At 60.0% G+C, this 21977-nt stretch overlaps 1 protein-coding gene across 1 annotated transcript in view; it reads right to left on the bottom strand.

The window, feature by feature from the left end:
* LOC104306945 (deleted in malignant brain tumors 1 protein) overlaps window positions 1–17415 on the bottom strand; it is a 29258-nt gene extending 11843 nt beyond the window's left edge. The window contains exons 1-9 of the mRNA XM_054177092.1: window positions 16878–17415; window positions 16480–16827; window positions 14518–14904; window positions 6472–6810; window positions 5721–6050; window positions 4314–4643; window positions 3629–3952; window positions 1894–2256; window positions 737–1066 (exon numbers count right to left, since the gene is read on the bottom strand). Coding sequence (XP_054033067.1) covers window positions 737–1066; window positions 1894–2256; window positions 3629–3952; window positions 4314–4643; window positions 5721–6050; window positions 6472–6810; window positions 14518–14904; window positions 16480–16827; window positions 16878–17415 — 3289 coding nt within the window. The remainder of the gene's footprint in view (window positions 1–736; window positions 1067–1893; window positions 2257–3628; window positions 3953–4313; window positions 4644–5720; window positions 6051–6471; window positions 6811–14517; window positions 14905–16479; window positions 16828–16877) is intronic.
* Between the last annotated feature and the right edge of the window lie 4562 nt (window positions 17416–21977).

Here is a 21977-nt window from a genome sequence, read left to right as displayed (position 1 = left end):
TTGAGGGAACATCTTGGGGTCAGGGATACTCCTGAGGGAACATCCTGGGGGCCAGGGATGCTTTGTGGCAACATCTTGGGGATTAGGGATACTCCTGTGGTGACAGAGAGGAAGTGACCACCACTACCACCATGGCCACCAAACCCTGTCCCTAAGAGCCATGGCCACAGGTTTCTTGAATACCTCCAGGGCTGGGGACTCCACTGCCTCCCTGGACAGCCTTTTCCAGCCCCTGTTGGGCTTTAATGTCTACCTACAGCTGTCCTCTTCCACCAGGATGGACCTCAAGGGGTTGGCTTCAAAGCTGTCTGCAAGCTGAAGTCCTTTCACCCAGAGGAGAAAACTCCTCCTCAGGAAGGAACTTCTCAACAGGTTTACCTACAGTTCTCCATCATGGAGGAGCTTCTCAAAGGCTTTACTCATAGCACCTTCACCGTGGGAGCTACTCGGAGGGTTTACCCACAGCACCTCCATTATGGAGGAGCTTCTCCAAGAGTTTATCCATCATGGAGGAGCTTCTCTGAAGGTTCACCCACAGCAACTCCATCATGGAGGAACTTCTCCAGGAGTTCATTCATCATGGAGGAGCTACTCAGAGGCTTTACTCACGGCGCCTCCACCATGGAGGAGCTTTACCCACAGCATCTCCATTGTGGAGGAGCTCCTCCAAGGGCTCACCCATACCACCCCCCCTCCCCTGCAGGACCCCCCTGGTGCCACCCTGGCCGGTGCCTACCTGAGCAGACCACGCCGGCATCGTCCTGGTGGCTGCAGCTGTGGTGCCCCCAGCCCTGGGCACGGCACTGGGCCAGGGCTGCCTCACTGCCATCGCATCGCACCTCTGCCAACCAGATGGGACCTTGGCCCTGCCCGAAGTGTGCCCTGCCCAGGGCTGCCACGGCCACCCCGCAGCCCATCTGCTGGCAAACCACCTGGGCAGCTGCCATGTCCCAGCTGGCACCGCAGACAGTGCCCCAGGTGCCGTTGTGCAGGACCTCAACCCTGCCGGTGCAGCCTCCGGCACCGCCCACGAGGCGCAGCGGGGCCAGGCTAGAGCCCTGGGAGCCTGCAGGGGGCAAGGAGAGAGAAGGCTGAGGGCTCCTTGTGGAGGAGCTCCTCCAAGGCTTTATTCATCATGGAGAAGGGTTTATCTCTCATGCTGAAGCTTCTCCAAGAGTTTCTCCATCATGGAGGAGAGTCTCCAGGGTTTGTTCATCATGGAGGAGCTTCTCCAAGGGTTTATCCCTCACGGAGAAGCTTCTCCAAGGGTTTATCCCTCACGGAGAAGCTTCTCCAAGGGTTTGTCTCTCACGGAGAAACTTCTCCAAGAGTTTCTCCATCATGGAGGAGCTTCTCCAAGGGTTTGTCTCTCACGGAGAAACTTCTCCAAGAGTTTCTCCATCATGGAGGAGCTTCTCCAAGGGTTTGTCTCTCACGGAGAAACTTCTCCAAGAGTTTCTCCATCATGGAGGAGATTCTCCAAGGGTTCACCTACATTATCTCCATCATGGAAGAGCTTCACCCACAGCATCTCCTCTCCAACTCATGAAGGAACTTGTCAGAGGATTTAGGGGTGCTTGACCCAGCAGCCAGTGGGGTGAAGCTGACACCTTAGCACCTGCCCAGCTGGGCTGAGGGGCAATGGCCTGGTGGCTGCTGACCTGCTGCTGGTGCTGGAGTGAAAATCAGTTTGTTTCTCTTGGAGAAGACCTCCAAGGTCATGGAGTCCAAGCATCAGCCCAACACCACCATGCCATTAAACCACAGAATCAATTTGTTTGGGATGGAGAAGACCTCCAAGATCATCAGCCCAAGATCCTCATGGACACTAAACCACAGAATCATAGATCTGGTTGGAGAAGAGCTCCAAGATCGTGGAGTCCAAGCATCAACCCAAGACCCTCGTGGTGCTGGGGTGGAACCCACCTGAGCAGACCACTGTGGCCACCTTCCCATGGCTGCAGCTGCTCTCCCCCCAGGGACTTGCCCAGCATTTCTTGAGGGAGGCCTCGGTGCCCCGGCAGCCAACGTTGTCCAGCCAGATGCGGGAGGGGCCGGGGCCCAACCGCTCCACTGCCGGCGCTGCCAGGGCTGTGCCGCAGCCCAGCTGCCTGCAGACCACCTCCGCGTCCTGCTGGTCCCAGCCCTGGGCACAGATGGATCCCCACTGCCCCCCGTGCAGCACTTCCACCCTGCCGGTGCAGCGCGGGGACCCCGCGGCCAGCCGGACCTCCGCGCGCTCGGGGATGATGGAGTCTGCGAAGACAAGGTGTCGTGGGTTGGGGCAGGTGCCCTCCCCACCACAGGCAGAAATAACGACTCAGGCAAACGGATTGCAGAAGTGATGGAGAGTTTAAATAGGAAAACAACAATAAACAACAGTGAAAGGTTTACAGAGACCCACAAGCACTGTGACAAAGAGAGAGATCCCAGAACATACCCAAGAACATCCCATCCCCACCTGGGGGTACACCCAACCCCCCCCCCCAGGGCTCTTTCCCCGCCCCCCCAACCCAGCCTTGGGCCTGGGCAGGCCCAAGGGAGGCAGCTCACGCCATGTTACCTAGGCAGCAGCAGGGGACGAAAGAGGAAGTGAAGACCCCGCATGGACTTTTTATAGGGGAGCAGGGCATTATGGGAATGGAATACCTGGTCCCTGTGACCACCCCCTGGGCTGGGCCCACCCCTTGGGACCTCCCAGGTGTGGCCTGCGCAGTGGCATCTGGGCCAGCACCCAGCCTAAACCACCACACAAGGCCTCTCTGAGATCATCATCATCAACTGTCATCAATCATCATCATCAACTGCCACCATCATCATCATCGTCATCATCATCATCATCAATCATCATCAATTGTCATCATCATCAATCATCATCATCAATTGTCATCATCATCAATCATGAATTGTCATCATCATCATCAATCATCATCAACTGTCGTCATCATCATCATTAATCATCATCATCATCAATCATCATCAATCATCATCTTCAATCATCAATTGTCATCATCATCACCAATCATCATCATCAATTGTCATCATCATCAATCATCATCAACTGTCATCATCATCATCATTAATCATCATCATCATCAATCATCATCAATCATCATCATCATCATCAATTTTCATCATCATGATGATCAATCAATTGTCATCATCATCAATTGTCATCATCATCATCAATCATCATCATCATCATCAATCATCATCAGCAACAGCAGCATCCAACCAGCAACTCAACCCCACCATGGCCACCTCACCAACCTTCTCCAGCCCCCTGGACACCCTGTGGGACCTTCTCACCACCTCACCGACCTTCTCCACACACCCCACCCCCACCCCCATGAGACCTTCTCCAGCCCTCCCTGAACCCCATGAGACTCTCTCAGCCTCTTACTGAGCCACTCAGAACCCCATGAGACCTTCTGACCATCTCAGTGACCTTCTCCAGCCCTTCAGGACTCCCCATGGGACCTTCTCACCATCTTCCTGACCATTCCAAGCCCCTTGCTGCCCTCTCAGCTGCTGCTCTCCCCCAGCCTGGTCCCCACCTCCCTCCCTCCCTCCCTCCCTCCTTCCCCCGCCCTGCTCCCCGAGCCGTCTCCAGGGGATCCCCTCTCACCTGAGCAGACCACGCCGGCATCCTCTGCGTGGGTGCAGTTGGTGATGCCCCAGGGCTGGGCCGGGCATGAGGAGAGGAGCTCCTCGGTGCCCCGGCAGCTGACTTGCTCTAGCCAGATGGCACCAGAGCTGCTGCCAAACTGCGCCTGGCCTGGGGCTGCCAGCGCCCAGCCGCAGTCCAGCTGGCGACACACTGCGGCGGCGTCCAGCAGGTCCCAGCCGCGGCTGCAGACAGTTCCCCACTGCTGCCGGTGCAGGATCTCCACCCTGCCAGCGCAGCGGCTCCGGGAGTTCACCAACCGCACCTGGGAGCCCTGCAGGGGAGCTGGGAGGGAGGACAGGGGAAGAAAAAGGTGGAAAGGAAAGGGGCAGCAGGGAGTGAGCCCTGGGCGGGGTGAAAAGTGTACCCAGGAGAGTTCTCAGCATCTCACTGAGCCCCTGAGAACCCAGGAGACCTTCTCCAGCCCCCCAAGAACCCCAGGAGAGCTTCTCAGCATCTCACTGAGCCCCTGAGAACTCCGTGAGACCTCCTCAGAATCTCACTGAGCCCCCCAGAGACCCTCCACCTCATTGACCCACCCAGCACCCAATGGGACCTTCTCCCCACCTCACTGACCTTCTCCATCCCCTCCAGATACCTCATCAGACCTTCTCCCCCACGCTGGTGGTGCCCCCTGGGGGGTTACCTGCACAGACCACGCTGGCTGCTGTGCCCTGCTGGCAGCTGTCGTTGGCCCAGGCCTGCAGCTGGCACTCAGAGACAGAGGTCTCAGTGCCCAGGCAGCTGACGCTCTCCGGCCACATCTTGCCAGTTCCTTGGCCAAACTGGGATCTCCTGGGGGCTTCCAGTGCCCTCCCACAGCCCAGCTGCCTGCAGACCACTCGAGCCTCTGCCAGCCCCCAGCCCTGGTCGCACAGAGCTGCCCAGGTGCCCTCCAGGGCCACTTCCACCCTGCCCTGGCAGCGCCCGGAACCATTGGCCAGGCGGAGCTCGGGCAGCAGGGACACTCCTGAGGCTGAAGGGAACACAAGGGGATGGGTTGTGTTAGGTTGGGGTGGGTTGAGTTGGGTTGGGTCAGGTTGGGTTGGAAGGGACACTCCTGTAGCTGAGGGTGGACACAAGGGGTTGGATTGGGTTGAGTTGAGTTGGGTTGGATTAGGTTGAATTACACTGGATTGGGTTAGGTTGGGTTGGGTTGGGTTGGGTTGAGTTAGGTTGTGTTGTGTTAAGTTGGGTTGGGTTAGGTTGGGTTGGGTTGGGCTGGGTTGGAAGGGACACTCCTGCAGCTGGAGGGGGGGACACAAGGGGGAGGTTGGGGGGAGCACAGCTCCATCCTGGGCATTCCCCCCAGCATGATTGGGCACCCAGACTGGAGACCAAACTCTGCTTGTGCCCTGGGGAGGCCATGTCTGGAGGGACTGAGGCCAGGTCTGAGCTTCCCTAGTTCAAGAGGGACTGGGAGCTGCTGGAGGGAGTCCAGGGGAGGCCATGAGGATGATGCTGAAGGGCCTGGAGCAGCTCTGTGAGGAGCAAAGGCTGAAAGCCCTGGGGCTGAGAGCCTGGAGCAGAGCAGCCCCAGAGGGGATCTGAGCAATGCTTCTGAGGACACCTCCCACAGCCTAGGCTGCTCAAGGCCTCATCCAGCCTGGCCTTGAACACCTCCAGGGAAGGGGCATCCACAGCCTCCCTGGGCAACCTGTGCCAGTGTCTCACCACCCTCATAGTCAAGAACTTCCTCCTCATGTCCAGCCTACATCTGCCCTGCTCCAGTTTGTGTCCATTGTCCCTCATCCTGGCACTCCAAGTCCCTCCCCAGCTCTCCTGCAGCCTCTCCAGGCACTGGGAGGCTGCTCTGAGGTCTCCCTGGAGCCTTCTCCAGGCTGCACAGTTCCAAGTCTCCCAGCCTGTCCCCACAGGGGAGGCTCTCCAGCCCCACTCATGCTCATCTTGGTGACCTCCTCTGGACCTTCTCCATCAGTTCCCCATCCAATCTTTACCCCATCCAACCCTCACCCCACCCAATCCTCACCCCCACCCTGCTGCTCCTCATCCCTTTAGCCAAGTCCCCCCCCTGACCCTGGGGGGCTCTCACCTGAGCAAACCACCCCGGCATCCTCCCCGTGGACGCAGTTGTTGTGCCCCCACTCCCTGGCCTGGCAGCTGAAGAGGCTCTGCTCAGAGCCAGTGCACTGCAGCTCATCCAGCCAGATGGGGTCATGGCCCCTGCCGAAGTAGGCGCCAGGGGCAGCCCAGATGGGGGCGCCGCAGCCCAGCTGCCTGCAGACCACCGCTGCCTCCGCCAGGTCCCAGCCGTCATCGCAGACTGTGCCCCACCGCTGGCTGTGCAGCACCTCCACCCTCCCGGCGCAGCGGTTGGGGCCCCCCTGCAGCCTCAGGGGGCCCAGCTTGGAGATGCTGGAGTCTGGTGGGGGAGGGCCAAGGAGGAGGAGGAAGGGTTGGATGTGGAGGAGGCATGGGATAGGTTGGGTTGGGCTAGGTTGGGTTGGGTTGGAAGGGACCTGTCAAGGGCATCTACTCCAAAGCCCTGCAGGGACTTGTGCAAGTCACAGAATGATGGAATGGGTTGGGTTGGCTTAAGTTGGATTGGGTAGGAAGGGACCCCCAAAGCTCATCCAGTCCAACCCCCCTGCACTCAGCAGGGACATCCTGCTGTAGATCAGGCTGCCCAGAGCCCTTCTGAGCCCCACCTTGAATATCTCCAGGGCTTGGGGCCCCAACCACCTCCCTGGGCCACCCTTTACCACCCTGAAGGTAAGGCCCCACCAGAAGGGCTGGAGGGGTGGAGGTGACCTCCCAGCCAACTGCCTGCTGTCCCAAGCTACCTGAGCACTCCACGCTGGCATCCTCTAGGTGCTGGCAGTTGTGCTGCCCCCAGGGCCTGCTCTGGCATTTGGAGAGGGTCTCCTCCTCCCCGGTGCAGTTGACCTCATCCAACCAGATCTGTCCTGTCCCTTCCCCATAGCGACCTCCTGGGGCGACCGACAGCAGGGTGCCGCAGCCCAGCTGCCTGCAGACCACCTGGCCCTCAGGAGGCCCCCAGCTGTCGTCACAAACCGTCCCCCAGGTCCCATTGTGGAGCACCTCCAGGCGCCCAGCGCAGCGGTCAGGGCCTCCCACCAGGCGCAGGGACGCCTCGGGGCTCTCGGCCGCGGCGGCAGCGCCTGCGAAGGGAGGAGGAGAGAGAGAGTCTCAGGGTGGGCTGGGTGGGAAGTGAGCTCCAAAGGTCATCCAGTCCAACCTCTGCTGCACTCATCAGGGACATCCTCCACTAGAGCAGGTTGCCCAGAGCCCTATTGAGCCTCACCTTGAATATCTCCAGTGATAGAATGGGTTGGGTTGGGTTGGGTTGAGTTGGGTTGAGTTGGGTTGAGTTGGGTTGAGTTGGGTTGAGTTGGGTTGAGTTGGGTTAAGTTGGGTTGAGATGAGTTGGTTTGCACTGGGTTGGAAGGGACCTCCAGAGCTCATCCAAACCTCTGCACTCATCCTCCGCCAGATCAGGTTGCCCACAGCCCTGTCCAGCCTCACCTTGAATGTCTCCAGGGGTAAAGCCTCAACCACCTCCCTGGGCAACCTGCTGCACAGCAACAGCAGCCTCCTGGTGCAGAACTTGGTCCTCACATCCAACCTCCATCTGCTCTGCTCTAGTCTGAAGCCGTCGGCCCTGCTCCTGGCCCTGCAGCCCTTTGGCAACAATCTCTCTGCAGCCTGCTTGCAGCCTCCTTCAGGTACTGGGAGATTGCTCTAAGGTCTCCCTGGAGCCTTCTCTTCTCCAGGCTGAACACCCCCAGCTCCCTCAGCCTGTCCCATAGCAGAGCTGCTCCAACCCCCTGAGCATCTTCATGGCCTCCTCTGGAGCCTCTCCATCAGCTCCAGGTCCTTCCTGTGCTGAGGGTTCCAGAGCTGGATGCAGCTCTCCAGGTGAGATCTCCCTGGAGCAGATCAGATCAGCTCAGAGGGGCAGGATCTCCTCTCTCCACCTCTGGCCACACTAATTTGGCTGCAGCCCAGGCTGTGGTTTGCCTTCTGTGCTGCAGTCTCACACTGCCTGCTCCTGTCCAGCTTCTCCCCCCCAGCACCCCCAAGTCCTTCTCCTCAGGGTTGCTTTCTCTCCCCTCTTCCCCCCAGCCTGTGCTGGCAGTGAGGATTGTTCCATGCCAGGGGCAGGGCCCTGCCCTTGCTCTTGCTGCACCTCATGAGGTTCCCCTGGGCACCACCTCTGCAGCCTGTCCAGGTCCCTCTGGATGCCCTGCTGTCCTCTGGCACGTGGGCAGCGCCACTCAGCTTGGTGCCATCTGCAGGGTGTTGCTGATGCCTCCACCCCCCTGTCTACAGCACTGATAAAGACCTCAAGCAGCACAGGTCCCAGTAGGACCCCTGAGGGCCACCACTTGGCACTGCTCTCCTTCTGGGCTTCAAACCCTACCCTCTACCTTCTGGATGCCACCATCCAGCCAGTTCCTGCTCCCCTGAACAGTCCACCCAGCCAAGAGGAGGAGGTGAAGTCCTGGAGGTGTTTCAGGTGTCTGAGCCCACAAAAGTGCTTCAGAGCTGCTCTTGACCCTCCCACACCTGCCCTGGGCAGCTGTAGGCAGCTGAGTCCTACCTAAACCCTGAGCTGAAGGCACCTAAGGTCAGTGTGGAGCCCATGCCCCAGGAGCCCTTTCCTTGTTCATAGAACGGAATTGGAGGAGCTGGAGCAGGTCCAGGTAAGGGCAGTGAAGGTGGGGAAGGGTCTGGAGAAGAGGGCTGGGGAGGAGCAGCTGAGGGACCTGAGGGTGATTAGCCTGGAGAAGAGGAGGCTGAGGGGAGACTTCATTGACCTCTGTAGTTCCCCGAGAGGAGGATGCAGTGAGGTGGGGATTTGGCTCCTCTCAAGTAAGCAGTGATAGGATGAGAGGATATGGCCTCAAGTTGCCCGAGGGGAGGGTTAGGTTGGACATTAGGAAGAAGTTCTTCCCTGTGAGGGTGGTGAGACCCTGGCACAGGCTCTTCAGGGAGGCTGTGGATTCCTCTCCCTGGAGGTGTTCAAGCCCAGGCTGGGTGAGGCTTGTAGCAACCTGGGGGCTGCAGAACCTCCCCTCTGGGGACACGCTGGGAGACTACAGCCTGGAGAAGAGAAGGCTCCAGGGAGACCTTCTGGTGGTCTTCCAGTACCTGAAGGGGCTCCAGGAGAGCTGGGGAGGGGCTTTGGACAAGGGCTGGGAGTGCCAGGATGAGGGGATAGGCTTGGAGCTTGGAGAGGGCAGATTGAGACTGGGGAGGAGGAAGAAATTCCTGACAGTGAGGCTGGGGAGACCCTGGCCCAGGCTGCCCAGGGAGGCTGTGGATTCCCCTGCCTGGAGGTGTTCAAGGCCAGGCTGGATGAGGCCTTGAGCAGCCTGGGCTGTGAGAGGTTTTCCTGCCCATGGCAGGGGGCTGGAGCTGGAGGAGCTTTGAGGTCCTTTCGAACCCTTCCATAGTTCCATCAAGAGCAGAAGCCAAGGAGAGGCTGCAGATAGCAGCCCTGGCTGGACCTTGGCCGCGTGCAGAAGCTCAACTGGGTCACCAAAACCCCTCAGGTGCAGAGGGCCAGGACTGTGCTGAGTCAGCAGCTCTGTGCCCATGGCCAGGACTTGCACAACACTCAGGACCTGCCCTGGGCCCGGCTGGCAACGAGCAGAGAGAGAAGGGCCAAGGGCAGTGCCTGGGAAGCCACTACAGGAGGAAGAAGCTGAAGGAGGCTCCAGCTGCAGTCCCTGAATCACCTAAAGCTGGAGAGCAGCTGAGCAGCTGCAGCTCCACTGCCTGCAGCACTGCTTGCAGCTCTGCCTGGCTCAGCTCTGCCCAGGGCAGCTCTCCCCAGCTCAGCTCTGCCAGCTTTGCCACAGCTCTGCCTCCCTCAGCCCTGCCCAGGACAGCTCTGCCCAGCTCAGCTCAGCTTTGCCAGGCTCAAATCAGTTCAGCTCTGCCCAGCTTGGCTCATCTCTGCCCACCTCAGCTCTGTCCTGCTCAGCTCAGCTCTGCCATGTTCTGCTCAGCTCTGCCCAGGACACCTCTGCCCAGCTCAGCTCAGCTCTGCCAGGCTCAGATCTGCTCAGCTCTGTCAGGCTCAAATCAGTTTGACTCTGCCCAGCTTGGCTCAGCTCTGCCCAGCTCTGCTCAGCACACCTCTGCCCAGGATGCCTCTGCCCAGCTCAGCTCTGCCAGGCTCAGATCAGTTCCACTCTGCCAGGATCAAATCGTTCAGCTCAGCTCAGCTCTGCTTGGCTCAGCCCTTCCCAGGACAGTTTGGGCACAAACCTTTGATTCTGGGGCAGAAATCTAGAATTATGAGGCAGAAAACCTTGATTGTGGGGCACAAGACCTTGACTGTGGGGAACAAACCTTGATTATGGGGTTCAGAACCTTAATTTTGGGGCACAAACCTTTGATTATGAGGCACAAGACCTTGATTCTAGGGCACAAAAGCTTAAGTATGGAACACAAGACTGATTATTGGGCACAAGACCTCAGTTCTGAGGCACAAGACCTCAGCTGTGGGACACAAGACAGCCTGGGGGTGCAGCAGAGGTTGCTGAGATCTTGGCTTGGCACCAAACCCTTGCCCCAGCTCCAGCACCACCCCAAGCCCCCTGCCCCAGTCCTCCCAAGGGACACCCAAAGGCCCCTGGGCAGCCTCTGCTGTGCTGCAGGCTGGAGGAGCTCCCTGGGGTCCCTGCACTCACCCCACAGCCAGGCCAGCAGCAGAAAGCTCCTCAGGCTCCTGGCTCCACCAGGGGGAGGTTGGGTTCTGCTCCTGAAGCAGGTGGGGGAGGGCTGGAGCCCGCCCAGCACTCCCATGGCTGCAGGCTGGGCTGGGACTGTCCTTGAGAGAGGCCCCAGCTGAGCCACCCCAGTGGGCAACTGGGAGGGCAGACTGGGACTGCAGTGGAGTCCTTCTGTTCCTCGTGGAGCCCTCCTCTTCCTCTGCCCTGCCAGCTTCAGCCCCTGTGAGGCTCTGCCAAGAGGTCACCTCCTGTCCCTCTGCTGTGGCCCAGCTTTGGCCCTGGGCTTGCGAAACAGCCAAAGGGTTCCAGGAAGAGGTGGAGCAGGCAGAGCCCCCTGCTGTCCCCTCCCCTCCCCTCCCCTCCTCTCCCCTCCCCTCCCCTCCCCAGATGCTCCTTGAGGTTCCTTCCAATGACTCAATGATTCTGGGACCTCCCAACCCATTCTAAGGGGGCCTGGAGGTGGAGAACCCTTTGGTCTCATCCTTCCATTGGCTTTCCTCAACCTCTTGGGTAGGAAGAGGGCCTGAAGGTGGAGAGAACCCTTTGGTTTTGTTCTTCCACTGGCTTTTCCCAACCTCTTGAGCAGCAAACCCCATCCACAGGGATGAGGAGAAATGATGACCAAGGCTTGGAGCAGATGACTTCCACGGAGGGAAGGCGGTGAGGTGTCACTGTATAGACCGAAGCGTACGCAGGCAGAGTACAGGGAAGGACAGAAGGCTCTGTTTGTCCCAGCAAGCAACACACATTTGTCTGTGTGGTGTAGTGTGGCTGCATGGGGTTGGTTAACACAATTCTCTCCAGATTCTCACTGGCTAGTGACAGCATTGCCATAGTTAGTCATTAAGCTAGCACGGGTGGCTCCTGTCTCGTGGTTTCTCCTCCAGGTCCAGGGACTTGCCAGATTCTCGTGGGAACACAGTGATGTGTTCAGTAGTGAGCTGCTCAGCAGAGCTCTAGAGAAGGGCCACAGATTCATCACAGTTCCCCACAGTGAGGAAGCTCCCTGGGTCCAGAGAGGGCTATAGGGATGGGGCTGTGGTGGTTCCGGGGCTGGAGGAACCTCTGCAGCTGGGCTTTGGATGCTTGACCAGTCAGGGGTGGCTGTGAGAAGACCTTGCTTAGGGGCTGAGGGACCTTGGGAAGCTGCAAGGAGGACCTGGGACCCCTGGACCTCAGTGCAGGGAGCTGGGGGCTGTGGGACACACAGGACTGGAGCCTGCAGATGCCTCCTGCCCATGCCAGTGGCTGCTTTGCTCTGCTGGCTCCACCACAGGAGGTCTTCTGGGGTCCTGAGGGAGCTTTGCCTTCGACACCTAAGCCTCAGGTGACGTCCAGGTGTCCTCTGTCTGCTTCATCAGAGCCTTGGCTGCAGAGTGAAGGAGCAGAGTGGTGCTGCCTGGAGCTCCCAGCTCCCAGCTGGGCTCCACCAGCAGGCCCAGAAGCACCTCCTGCCCTGGTCCTGCCCTTACCTGAGGAGGGTTCAGGCTGTCTCCTGCACCTCAGCCACAGGTACAGCACTAGGAGGGTCCCACAGAGGGCTGCCCCGAGGCCAAGCAGACCTGAGAGCACCGAGTAGGACTCTGTGGGGTCTGCAGGGAGAAGGAAACCCAAAGGAGGTTGGTTGGGTGGCCTCAGCCTCTCCTCCTCTTCAGGCCAGGCTCTGGATGTGGCTCTGAGCAGCATGGGCTGGTGGGAGGTGTCCCTGCCCATGACAGGGAGTCGATGATCCTTGGGGATGATCTTTGAGTTCCCTTCCAACCCTGACTATCAATTCCATGACTGCAGCACGTTCAAGGTGGTCAAGAAACCTGTGGAGGTGGCCATGGTGGCCTGGGGTTGTTGATTGAATGATCTCAGAGGGCTTCATGGCACCTGGGGACAGGGTTTGGTGGCCTGGGGGTGGTGGTTGGATGACCTCAGAGAGCTTCCCCAACCAAACTAATTCCATGGTGGGAAGAGGTTGAGGGGACTTGAAAGCTTCTCCATCACTGCCTTGCTGGGGGCTGGGTGCAGGGGTGGCAGCTTTGGGACATCTCCAACCTGGGAGGATGCCCACTGGGCACCCAGGCATTTCCATGCCCTCTGAGCTCATGGAATCATCAAGGTTGGGCAAGAACCTCCAAGAGGAGGCTGAGCAGCAGGGGAGGGATTGAGAGCTCCAGCGGAGCAGTTTGGCCTCCATGACCTTGAAGGTCTCTTCCAGCCTCAACATTTGGATCAAGCGCACCAAGCCCAACCAGCAACCCAGCACCACCAAGCTTCCCCCAGCAGCTCCCAAGCCTCTGCCTTCCAGCCATGGCCTCCAGGGCCTCTCCCCTGCCCAGCTGACCCCTCCCAGCAGAAGGCTTTCCTGGCCATGCTTCTCCTGCCTGGCAGGAGGCCAAGAGCAGGATGGAGAGAGGAGTGGCTGCCTCACCACCTCTGCAAGGAGAGGTCCCCAGTGCAGACAGAGGCCAAGAGAAGACCCCCCCTCCAGTGCTCACCTTCCTGCTCCATGCACACCACAGCAGCTGCCAAGCCCTGGCTGCATGGCCCTGGACCAATATCCTTCTGCTGGCACTCCAGGAGGAACATCTCAGAGCCTTGGCAGCTCAACCCCTTCAGCAAGGTGTGGCCATCCCCGGGGCTCAGCTGGGCTCCAACTGGTGCAGACTGGGCAGGTCCACAGCCCAGCTGCCTGCAGACCACCTCAGCTTCCAGCAAGGTCCAGCTGCTGCCACAGACCCTGTGCCAGGAGCTGTTGTAGAGGACTTCCACCTGCCCTGCACAGGGGTGAGGACCATCTCTGATTCGCAGCTGGAAGGGGTTTGGGCCTAGGGGGGAAGACCACAAGAGGGTGAGGTTGGCATCTCTGGGCCCAGGTGGGGATGAGAACTTCTCACTTGGTGATGTGAACTTCTGACTTGCTCCTGGGCATCTCTTTCCGGTGCCCTGCTGGAGACCAGGCACCAGCAGGTGTGGCATGGGCTGCCCGGGCTGCCTTACTCTGTGGGGTGGGGATCATGGAGGCCCCTCAGCCACCTCCCTTGTGCCACTGAGCTGCTGTGTCCAGGAAGGCTGTTGAGATTTGGGGCCCTCACCCCAAGAAGGACATTGAGGAGCTGGAGCAGACCTCCAGAGGAGGTCAACCAAGCTGGGGAAGGGTCTGGAGAACAGGGCTGGGGAAGAGCAGCTGAGGGAACTGGGGGTAGTTTAGGCTGGAGAAGTGGAGGCTGAGGGAGACCTTGTTGCTCTCTACAGCTCCCTGAGAGGAGGGGGGAGTGAGGTGGGGGTTGGGCTCTGCTCCCAAAGACCAAGGGATAGGAGGAGAGGAAATGGCCTCAGGCTGACCAGGGAAGAGTTAGGTTGGAGATGAGGAAGAAGTTCTTCACTGCCAGAGAGGTCAGGGATTGGAGCAGGGATGGAGGTGTCCAGGACAGCTGTGGCCACTTGGGGTCATGACTCTGTGGCCATGGAGGTGCTGGGTTGCTGGTTGGACTTCCATGATCTTCATCATCTCCACCCAAACCAATTCTGTGATTCTATTTTGGAGCTGTTTTGTTGGGGTTTTTTTTTAAGCAAGGCTTTGCCCAGCCCAGGCTGCTGCCACCAAGGAGCTGGTCCTCAACCGAGCTCCTGAGGCCTGCTGCCAGCTTTGCTCAGGATCATAGATCACAGATCACAGGATTACAGATCACAGGATCAAAGACCACAGGATCACTAATCACAGGCGCACAGGACCACAGATCACAGAATCACAGCTCACAGGATCAGAGGATCACAGATCCCAGGATGTCAGGGGTTGGAAGAGACCTCTGGAGATCTTCCAGTCCAAGCCCCCTGCCAGAGCAGGAGCATAGAACCCAGCCCAGGTCACACAGGAGCACATCCAGACAGGGCTGGGAAGGCTCCAGAGAAGGAGACTCCACAACCTCTCTGGGCAGCCTGCTCCAGGGCTCTGGGAGCCTCACAGTGAAGAAGTTCCTCCTCATGCTGAGGTGGAACCTCCTGTGCTGTGGTTTCCATCCCTTGCCCCTTGTCCTATCCCAGGCTGCAACTGAGCAGAGCACCACCCCCCACCCCCCACCCCCCCCTCAGACCCCCAGCTGGGATGGACCCCAAGCCTCTTGGTGCTGTCACCTGAGCAGATGACTCCAGCGTCCTCCTCGTGGCCACAGTTGTGCTCTCCCCAGTGGCTCAGCTGGCACTGGCCAAGGGTGGCCTCGGTGCCGGCGCAGTGGACGCTGTCCAGCCAGATGGGGTCGGAGCCGGGGCCGAAGTGAGCCGAGCCTGGCGCCGAGAGAGCCTCCCCGCAGCCCAGCTGCCGGCACACCACTCGGGCGTCCTGCAGGTCCCAGGTGTCGTCGCACACGGTGCCCCACTGGTGGTCGTGGAGGATTTCCACCCTCCCCAGGCAGCTGTTGGACCCATTGGCCAGGCGCAGGGAGGGCTGCCCCAGGCTGCCCGCGGCTGGCTGGGCCGGACCAGGGGTCACAGTCAAGCCTGGTGGCCCTCCCTGGGCTCCAGCTGGGCTCGACAAAGGGCAAGAAAGTCAGAAGATCCTCCTGCTCCTGCAGCCTCCAGCTGGCCCCCAGGGAAGGGGCTCCAAGGACAGGGCTTGTTGGGGGTTGGCTTCTCAGAGCAGGACACATCTCCAGAGCAGGGAGCATGGGGATTGGAGAGGGGGGTGGGGGCAGGGGGAGGGGTCTGGGGTCAACAGTGACTGTGTGTAGTAGTTTGGGCTGGGTGCCCTCTGCTACGGGGGTGTTTCCTGTGTCCAGCAGTCCAGCCCAGTGGGTGGGCACAGGAAACTAGGTATTTCCTACCATGATCCCCTGCACCTCTGTAAAATCCACGGCGGGGTCTGGCACTTCCTCTTTCCTTCCTCTCTGCCACCTGGTGACTGGGGGAGATGTCTCCTGGCCATGGGCCTGGCTAGGCCCAAGGCCACGGGGGGATGGGCAGTCTCAGATCTGGCCAGCTGAGCCTAGCCCAGCAGTGGGGGGGGGGGGGGGGGGGGGAAGAAGGAGCCCTGGGGGTCTTGGGTGCACCCTCAGGTGGGGATGGGATGTTTCTGGGTCTGGTTTGGGGTCTCCCTTGTCACTGTGCTTCTGGCTCTCTGCACACACTCACTGTTCTCTATTTAAACTTTCCACCACTGTTGCAATCCCTTTGTCTGAGTCCTTATTTCTGCCGTGGTGGGGAGGGGTTTGCCCCAACCCATTACACTATGGTAGGGGTCTGGGGTCAATATTGACTATGGCAGGGGTCTTGGGGTCAACAGTGACCATGGAAGGGGCCTGGGGTCAACAGTGACCATGGGAGGGGTCTGGGGTCAACAGTGATGCTGCGAGGGTGTCAAGATCAACATTGACTGTGGCAGGGGTCTGGGGTCAAACATCACTGTGGTGGTGCTGCTGGGATCACTACTGATTATGGGAGGGGTCTTGAGGTCAGCAGTGCCCATGGGAGGGGGCTGGAGGCATCTCCCATTTGAGTATTTGAGTAGTTAAGAGCCACCAGAAGAGGGAGAGGTAGGAGCAGGCTTTGGTCTTCCTGCTCCAAACCATCCTGAGCAGCTCCCTGGGGTCCCAGCTGCTGCTGCTGCACTGCAGGGCAGAGCATCACCCACAGAGGCTCTCAGCCCCTGCTCCTGAGTGGGTTTTAGGGGTGGAGCTGCTGAGGCTGGAGGAGACCTTTGAGGTCCTCAAGGCCAAAGCCTTGCTTGGAGCTCCCAAGGCCACCACTGCTGCTGAGCCACCACCAGCACCCCATACCCCTCAGCACCACCCCCTCAGCACCACCCCCTCAGTACCACTGCACTCAGCACCACACTCCACAGCACCACCCCCTCAGCCCCCCCCCTCTCAGCACCACCCCCTCAGCACTGCCCCCCTTCAGCACCACCCCCCTCAGCACCATCACACTCAACACCACCCCCCTCAGCACCACACCCTCAGCACCACACTCAGCCCTGGTTACCTGGGGCATGACTCAGCTGCCCCTGCAGCCCCCAACCTCACCCCTGAGCTGCCCCTGCGGCTTCCAACCTCTCCCTGAGCTGCCCCTGCAGCCTTCAACCTGCAGCCCTCAACCTCTCACCTGAGCAGACTACTCCAACATCTCCTCGGTGGTCACAGCTGTTGGCTCTCCAGGCCGTGCTCTGGCACTGGGACAGGGACCCTTCCCTCCCTGTGCAGTTGACATCATCCAACCAGATGCGGCCAGAGCCTGGCCCGAAGGCTGCCGAGCCCGGGGCCGACAGAGCTGTGCCGCAGCCGAGCTGCCTGCAGACCACAGTAGCCTCAGCCAGGCTCCAGCTGCGGTCGCAGACTGTTCCCCACTGCCGGTAGCGCAGCAGCTCCAGGCGCCCCGCGCACCGCCCGGGGCCGGCCTCCAGCCGCAGCTGCAGCGGCGCCTGGGGGGCACTGTCCATGGTGGAGCCTTCCCCTGGCGTGGGACACAAGGAGAGGTCAGAGGAGCTCTCCTCCCAGGGGCACTCAGAGGCTCCCATCCGGGCATCTGCTGCCCAGCCCTTGGATCCCAGCACAGAGCCCCAGAGCAGAGCGTCCTCTGCTGCCCGCCTGCTGTGCCCTCACCTGTGCAGACCACGCTGGCGTCTTCTCCATGGTCACAATTGTGGACCCCCCAAGGCCTGGCTGGGCACTGGGACAGGGCAGCTTCGTCCCCTCTGCACTGGATGTTGTCCAACCAGATGGGGCCTGAGCCTTGGCCAAAGTGAGCTCCTCCGTAGGACAAGAAGGCTTCCCCACAGCCCAGCTGCCTGCAGACCACCATGGCCTCAGGGAAGCTCCAATCATCGTCACAGATGGTTCCCCACTGGTGGTCATGCAGCACTTCCACCCTGCCGGAGCAGCCACTGGGGCCATTGGCCAAGCGCAGCTCTGCTGGGCTGCCAGCGGGGATGGCGGTGGTGGGGAGCTGGCTGGAGGGCTCTGTGGAGTGCACAAAGAGATCCCACCACAGGATCAGAGAATCAGGGAAGAGTGTGGGCCAGAAGGGACTTCCAAAGGTCATCCAGTCCTCAGCACTCGGCAGGGAAATCCTCCACTAGGGCAGGTTGCCCAGAGCCCTGTTGGGGGTTTGGGTTCATTTGGGTTGAGTTGGGTTGGATTGGGTTGAGATGGGTTGGAAGGGACCTGTCAAGGTCATCTACTCCAAGGCCCTGCAGGGACTTCTGCAAGTCATAGAGTCATAGAATGGGTTGGGTTGGGTTGGGTTGAGTTGAGTTGGGTTGGAAGGGACCTCCAGAGCTCATCCAGCCCAACCCTCTGCACTCAGCAGGGACATCCTCCATCAGATCAGGTTGCCCACAGCCCTGTCCAGCCTCACCTTGAATATCTCCAGGGGTAAAGCCTCAACCACCTCCCTGGGCAACCTGCTGCAGAGTAACAGCAGCCTCCTGGTGCAGAACTTGTTCCTCACGTCCAACCTCCATCTGCTCTGCTCTAGTCTGAAGCCATCGGCCCTGCTCCTGGCCCTGCAGCCCTTTGGCAACAATCTCTCTGGCATCAGCAGGTTGCAGCTCCTGCCCATTGTGGTGGCTTGAGGGGAAGCCCATCTGGCTGGGCAAGGGCCAGGAGAGCAGCTTCGGGCTCTGCCCACACAAGGGCTGGGGGCTGCACAACTGCAAGCACGAAGAGGATGCAGGAGTTGTGTGCTCAGGTTGCCCTCCTCCTCCTCTCCCCCCAAAAAAGGGTTTGAGGTGGCACTGGGAGGCTGGCAGGGGGCAGCAGGGATGGGAAGGACCTGGTGAGAAAGCTGGGAGAGGCAGCAGCTGGGAGGTGGCACCTGGCAGGCAGCTCCAGGCTGGCTCAGGTGGGCAGCTCACAAGCCCCTTCCTGCCTGCCTGGGGGGGTGGAGGGACCCTTGCAGGCTGCTTGGTCCCTCCTGGGCCCAAGGAGTGGTGGGGGCTGGAGTTAGGGTATCAGTGGTGGCCCCCAGGGCTCAGGGCTGGGGCCAGCTCTGCTCAGCACCTGTGTCACTGAGCTGGATGAGGGCATTGTGGCTCCCTCAGGGAGTCTGCAGAGAGCAGCAAGCTGAGTGGGAGCTGAGCTGCTGGAGGGTTGGAGGCTCTGCAGAGGGACCTGGCCAGGCTGGAGCCATGGTTCACCAAGGGCAAGGGCTGAGTCCTGCCCTTGGGGCACAACAACCCCAGGAAGGCTCCAGGCCGGGGGCAGAGGGGCTGGAAAGGGCCCAGCAGCCAAGGCCCTGGGGGTGCTGGGTGCCAGCAGCTGGAGCTGAGCCAGCAGTGCCCAGGTGGGCAAGGAGGGCAGCAGCAGCCTGGGCTGGAGTAGCAATGGTGTGGGCAGCAGGAGCAGGGCAGGGATTGTGCCCCTGGGCTGGGCACAGCTTGAGTGCTGGGTTCAGGTTTGGGCTCCTGACCCCCAGAAGGACATTGAGGAGCTGGAGCAGGTCCAGAGTAGGGCAACAGAGCTGGGGAAGGGCCTGGAGAACAGGGCTGGGGAGGAGCAGCTGAGGGAGCTGGAAGCTGTGAGAGCCCCACCTGGAGCTGTGAGATCTCTACCTGGAGTCATGAGACCCCCACGTGGAGCTGTGGGTCCCCCCTGCAGTGCTGGGGCAGCTCTGGAGCCCTCAGCACAGCTCTGGCAGGGACCTGTTGGGGCAGGGCTGGAAGAGGCCACAGCCATGCTGGGAGGGGCAGGGAGGCCAGGCTGGAGGGTTGGGGGCTCCAGGGAGACCTTCTGGTGTCCTTTCAGAGGGAGCTAGAGGGCAGATGAGGAGGAGCTGTGGTCAGGGAGTGGTAGAACAAGGGTGGATGAATCCCTTCTGAAAGAGGGAGGCTAAGATCAGGTGGAAGGAAGAAATTCTCTGTGAGGCTGGGGAGGGACTGGAAAAGGCTGCCCAGGGTGAGACTGTAGCTGTTCCCTCCCTGGAGGTGTCCAGGACCAGGCTGGATGAGGCCTGGAGCACCCTGGGCTGGTGGGAGGTGTCCCTGCCCATGGCAGGGTGTTGGAGCTGGAGGGTCCTCAGGGTCCCTTCCAACCCCTCCTATGGTTCCTGGTGAATGGAAACCACAGCAAGAGAGACAAGAGAGGTTCCATCAAGCCATGGAGATAAGAGAGGTTCCATCAAGCAAGGAGATAAGACATCTTCCACCCCCATGGCCACAAGGCTGGGGTGTCCAAGCCTGTGTGGGACACCAGGGCTGCAGTCTGGGCAGAGGTTCCATCACCTCCTGGAGCAGGAGATCCCAAACCAAGCCAGGCAGAGGTGGGACTGGAACCTGAGGAGCACCTTGGGGGGTCACCTCCTGGGAAGCTTCTGTGCCTGAAGGGCATGGAGCTCCTGTTTGGGCCAGGCAGAAGAGGACTTTGTGTCCTTTGCTGGCCCCGTGGGGGGAGGGCAAAGCAAACAGAGCAGCTCCTGGGCCGGGCTGGCCCTGCCTGGGCAGGCTCCAAGCCTTTCCCAACCTCTCTGTGCAAGGGGAGCAGGCTGGGGGCTGGGGGAGCCTCATTAGTTGCTCAGCTGAGGAGGTCTCCTTTCCCCCCACCCCAGATCCTTCCTTCCCTTCCCAACCCTGCAGGCTCCAAGGAAGCTTTCCCAGCCCAGCCCCCACCCCTCCTGGAGACCCCTAAACCCCTTCCCCCCTCCTCAGCTGCTCCCTGCCCCCTGCCAGAGCCACTCACCGCAGAGCCATAGCAGGCAGAGCAGGAGCCCTGCAGGCAGGTGGCTGTGCAGGGACAGCAGAGGAGATCCCCAGCCCTCTATGTCCATCCTGGGATGGGGAGACCACCCCAGGGCTCAGTGCAGGCTGAGCTGGGAGCTGTGGGTGCTGGGAGCAGCTTTGTGCCCTCCCCTGTGTTTGCCTGGGGCTCAGCCCTCCCCCTGGATCCTCCTCCCTGATGTTCCCTCAGGGCTTTTGCCCTCTGGATGGAGCTGCTGCCAGGGCTGATGGTCTCCAGGAGTCAGAATGGCCTCAGCCTTGTTCAAAGTCTTCAGCAACAGCCTGGGGGAAGGGGCAGAGGGGAGCCTCAGCCAGCTGGGTACTGGGGCCCAAGCTGGCAGCAGTGGCTGCCACCCCTCAGGGCTGTGCTGCCATCCAGAGTGGCCTGGAGAGGCTGCAGAGCTGGGCAAAGGAGAACCTCATGGAGTTCCACCAGGGCCAGGGGAGAGCAACCTCATGAATCTTGATGGATGAGAGGGGACCTGCTGTGAAGCAGCTCCATGGAGAAAGGCCTGGGGGCTGCTGGGGGACAGCAAGGTGCCCGGGAAAAGCCTAGCACCGAAGTGCTTTTTCCATTTGATCTGGCTTCTGCAGAGAGTGAAGATGAGCATTTGAATTCCAGCCTACTCCCCCTCCCTGTGCTGAGCTGCGTGTTGTTCCATGCAGTTGCAAGTGGCGTGCTTCCGAGAAAGCTGGAAACTAATCAAAACATTGTTGGGGTAAAACCTAAAGGGGAAAGCCTAGCACCAAATTGCCTTTACCATTTGTTCTCCCTTCTGGAGGGAGTGAAAATGAGGCTTGGAATTCTGGCCTACCTCCTTCCTGAACCGGCTCAGAAACACGCAGTTTGCAACTGCGCCGAACAGCGTGTATCTCAGCACAGGAGACTCAAAAGGAGTGGGGGGATTCTGGGTGGTCTGGTTATGCCACGTGGTGCAGGAGCATGGTGCAGCAGGGGAGCAGGTGAGTGAGGGATGGGGGCAAATTCCTCAAATTGCTGACATTCTTGGAGGGGATCACAAAATATTTACACATGTAAGTAGTGGTGTGAGGCAATATGGAGGAAAAAAACCCCTTTCATTTTCAGCTAGAGCCTGAAGAACTGTATGAATTTATATGTAACAAATGCTTTGAATTCCCCCTCCCCCCCACCCTGTAGCTCCTCTCTTTTATAAAGGCTTTTAGAATAATAAAGCCTGGGGGCTTGCAATACAAACAGAGCCTGTGTCTGTGCAAATGAAGAGTGGCTTTTACATCTTTGTGTGCTGTGTTTTCTTCATTTAAACGGGAAAAAAATCTGAACAGGGTGAAACTGAGCTACAGCCCATGCCAGGGAGGTCCTCAGTGCTGCCCCCACGTGTGTATTGCTCAGCGCTGCAGTTGTGCCCCAGCGTGTGCTGTCCCGTGGGCGCTCAGTGCTGCCCCCGCGTGTGTATTGCTCGGCACTGCAGTTGTGCCCCAGCGTGTGCTGCCCTGTTGTGTCTCAGTGCTGCCCCCGCGTGTGTATTGCTCGGCACTGCAGTTGTGCCCCAGCGTGTGCTGCCCTGTTGTGTCTCAGTGCTGCCCCCGCGTGTGTATTGCTCGGCACTGCAGTTGTGCCCCAGCGTGTGCTGCCCTGTTGTGTCTCAGTGCTGCCCCCGCGTGTGTATTGCTCGGCACTGCAGTTGTGCCCCAGCGTGTGCTGCCCTGTTGTGTCTCAGTGCTGCCCCCGCGTGTGTATTGCTCGGCACTGCAGTTGTGCCCCAGCGTGTGCTGCCCCGTGGTGTCTCAGTGCTGCCCCCGCATGTGTATTGCTCGGCGCTGCAGTTGTGCCCCAGCGTGTGCTGCCCCGTGGGCGCTCAGTGCTGCCCCCGCGTGTGTATTGGTCGGCGCTGCAGTTGTGCCCCAGCGT

The sequence above is a fragment of the Dryobates pubescens genome, chromosome 38 (assembly GCF_014839835.1).
Source record: "Dryobates pubescens isolate bDryPub1 chromosome 38, bDryPub1.pri, whole genome shotgun sequence".
NCBI lineage: Eukaryota > Metazoa > Chordata > Aves > Piciformes > Picidae > Dryobates > Dryobates pubescens.
The sequence above is the reverse complement of the archived record's forward strand: the minus strand, read 5'-3'. Positions and strand labels throughout refer to the sequence as shown.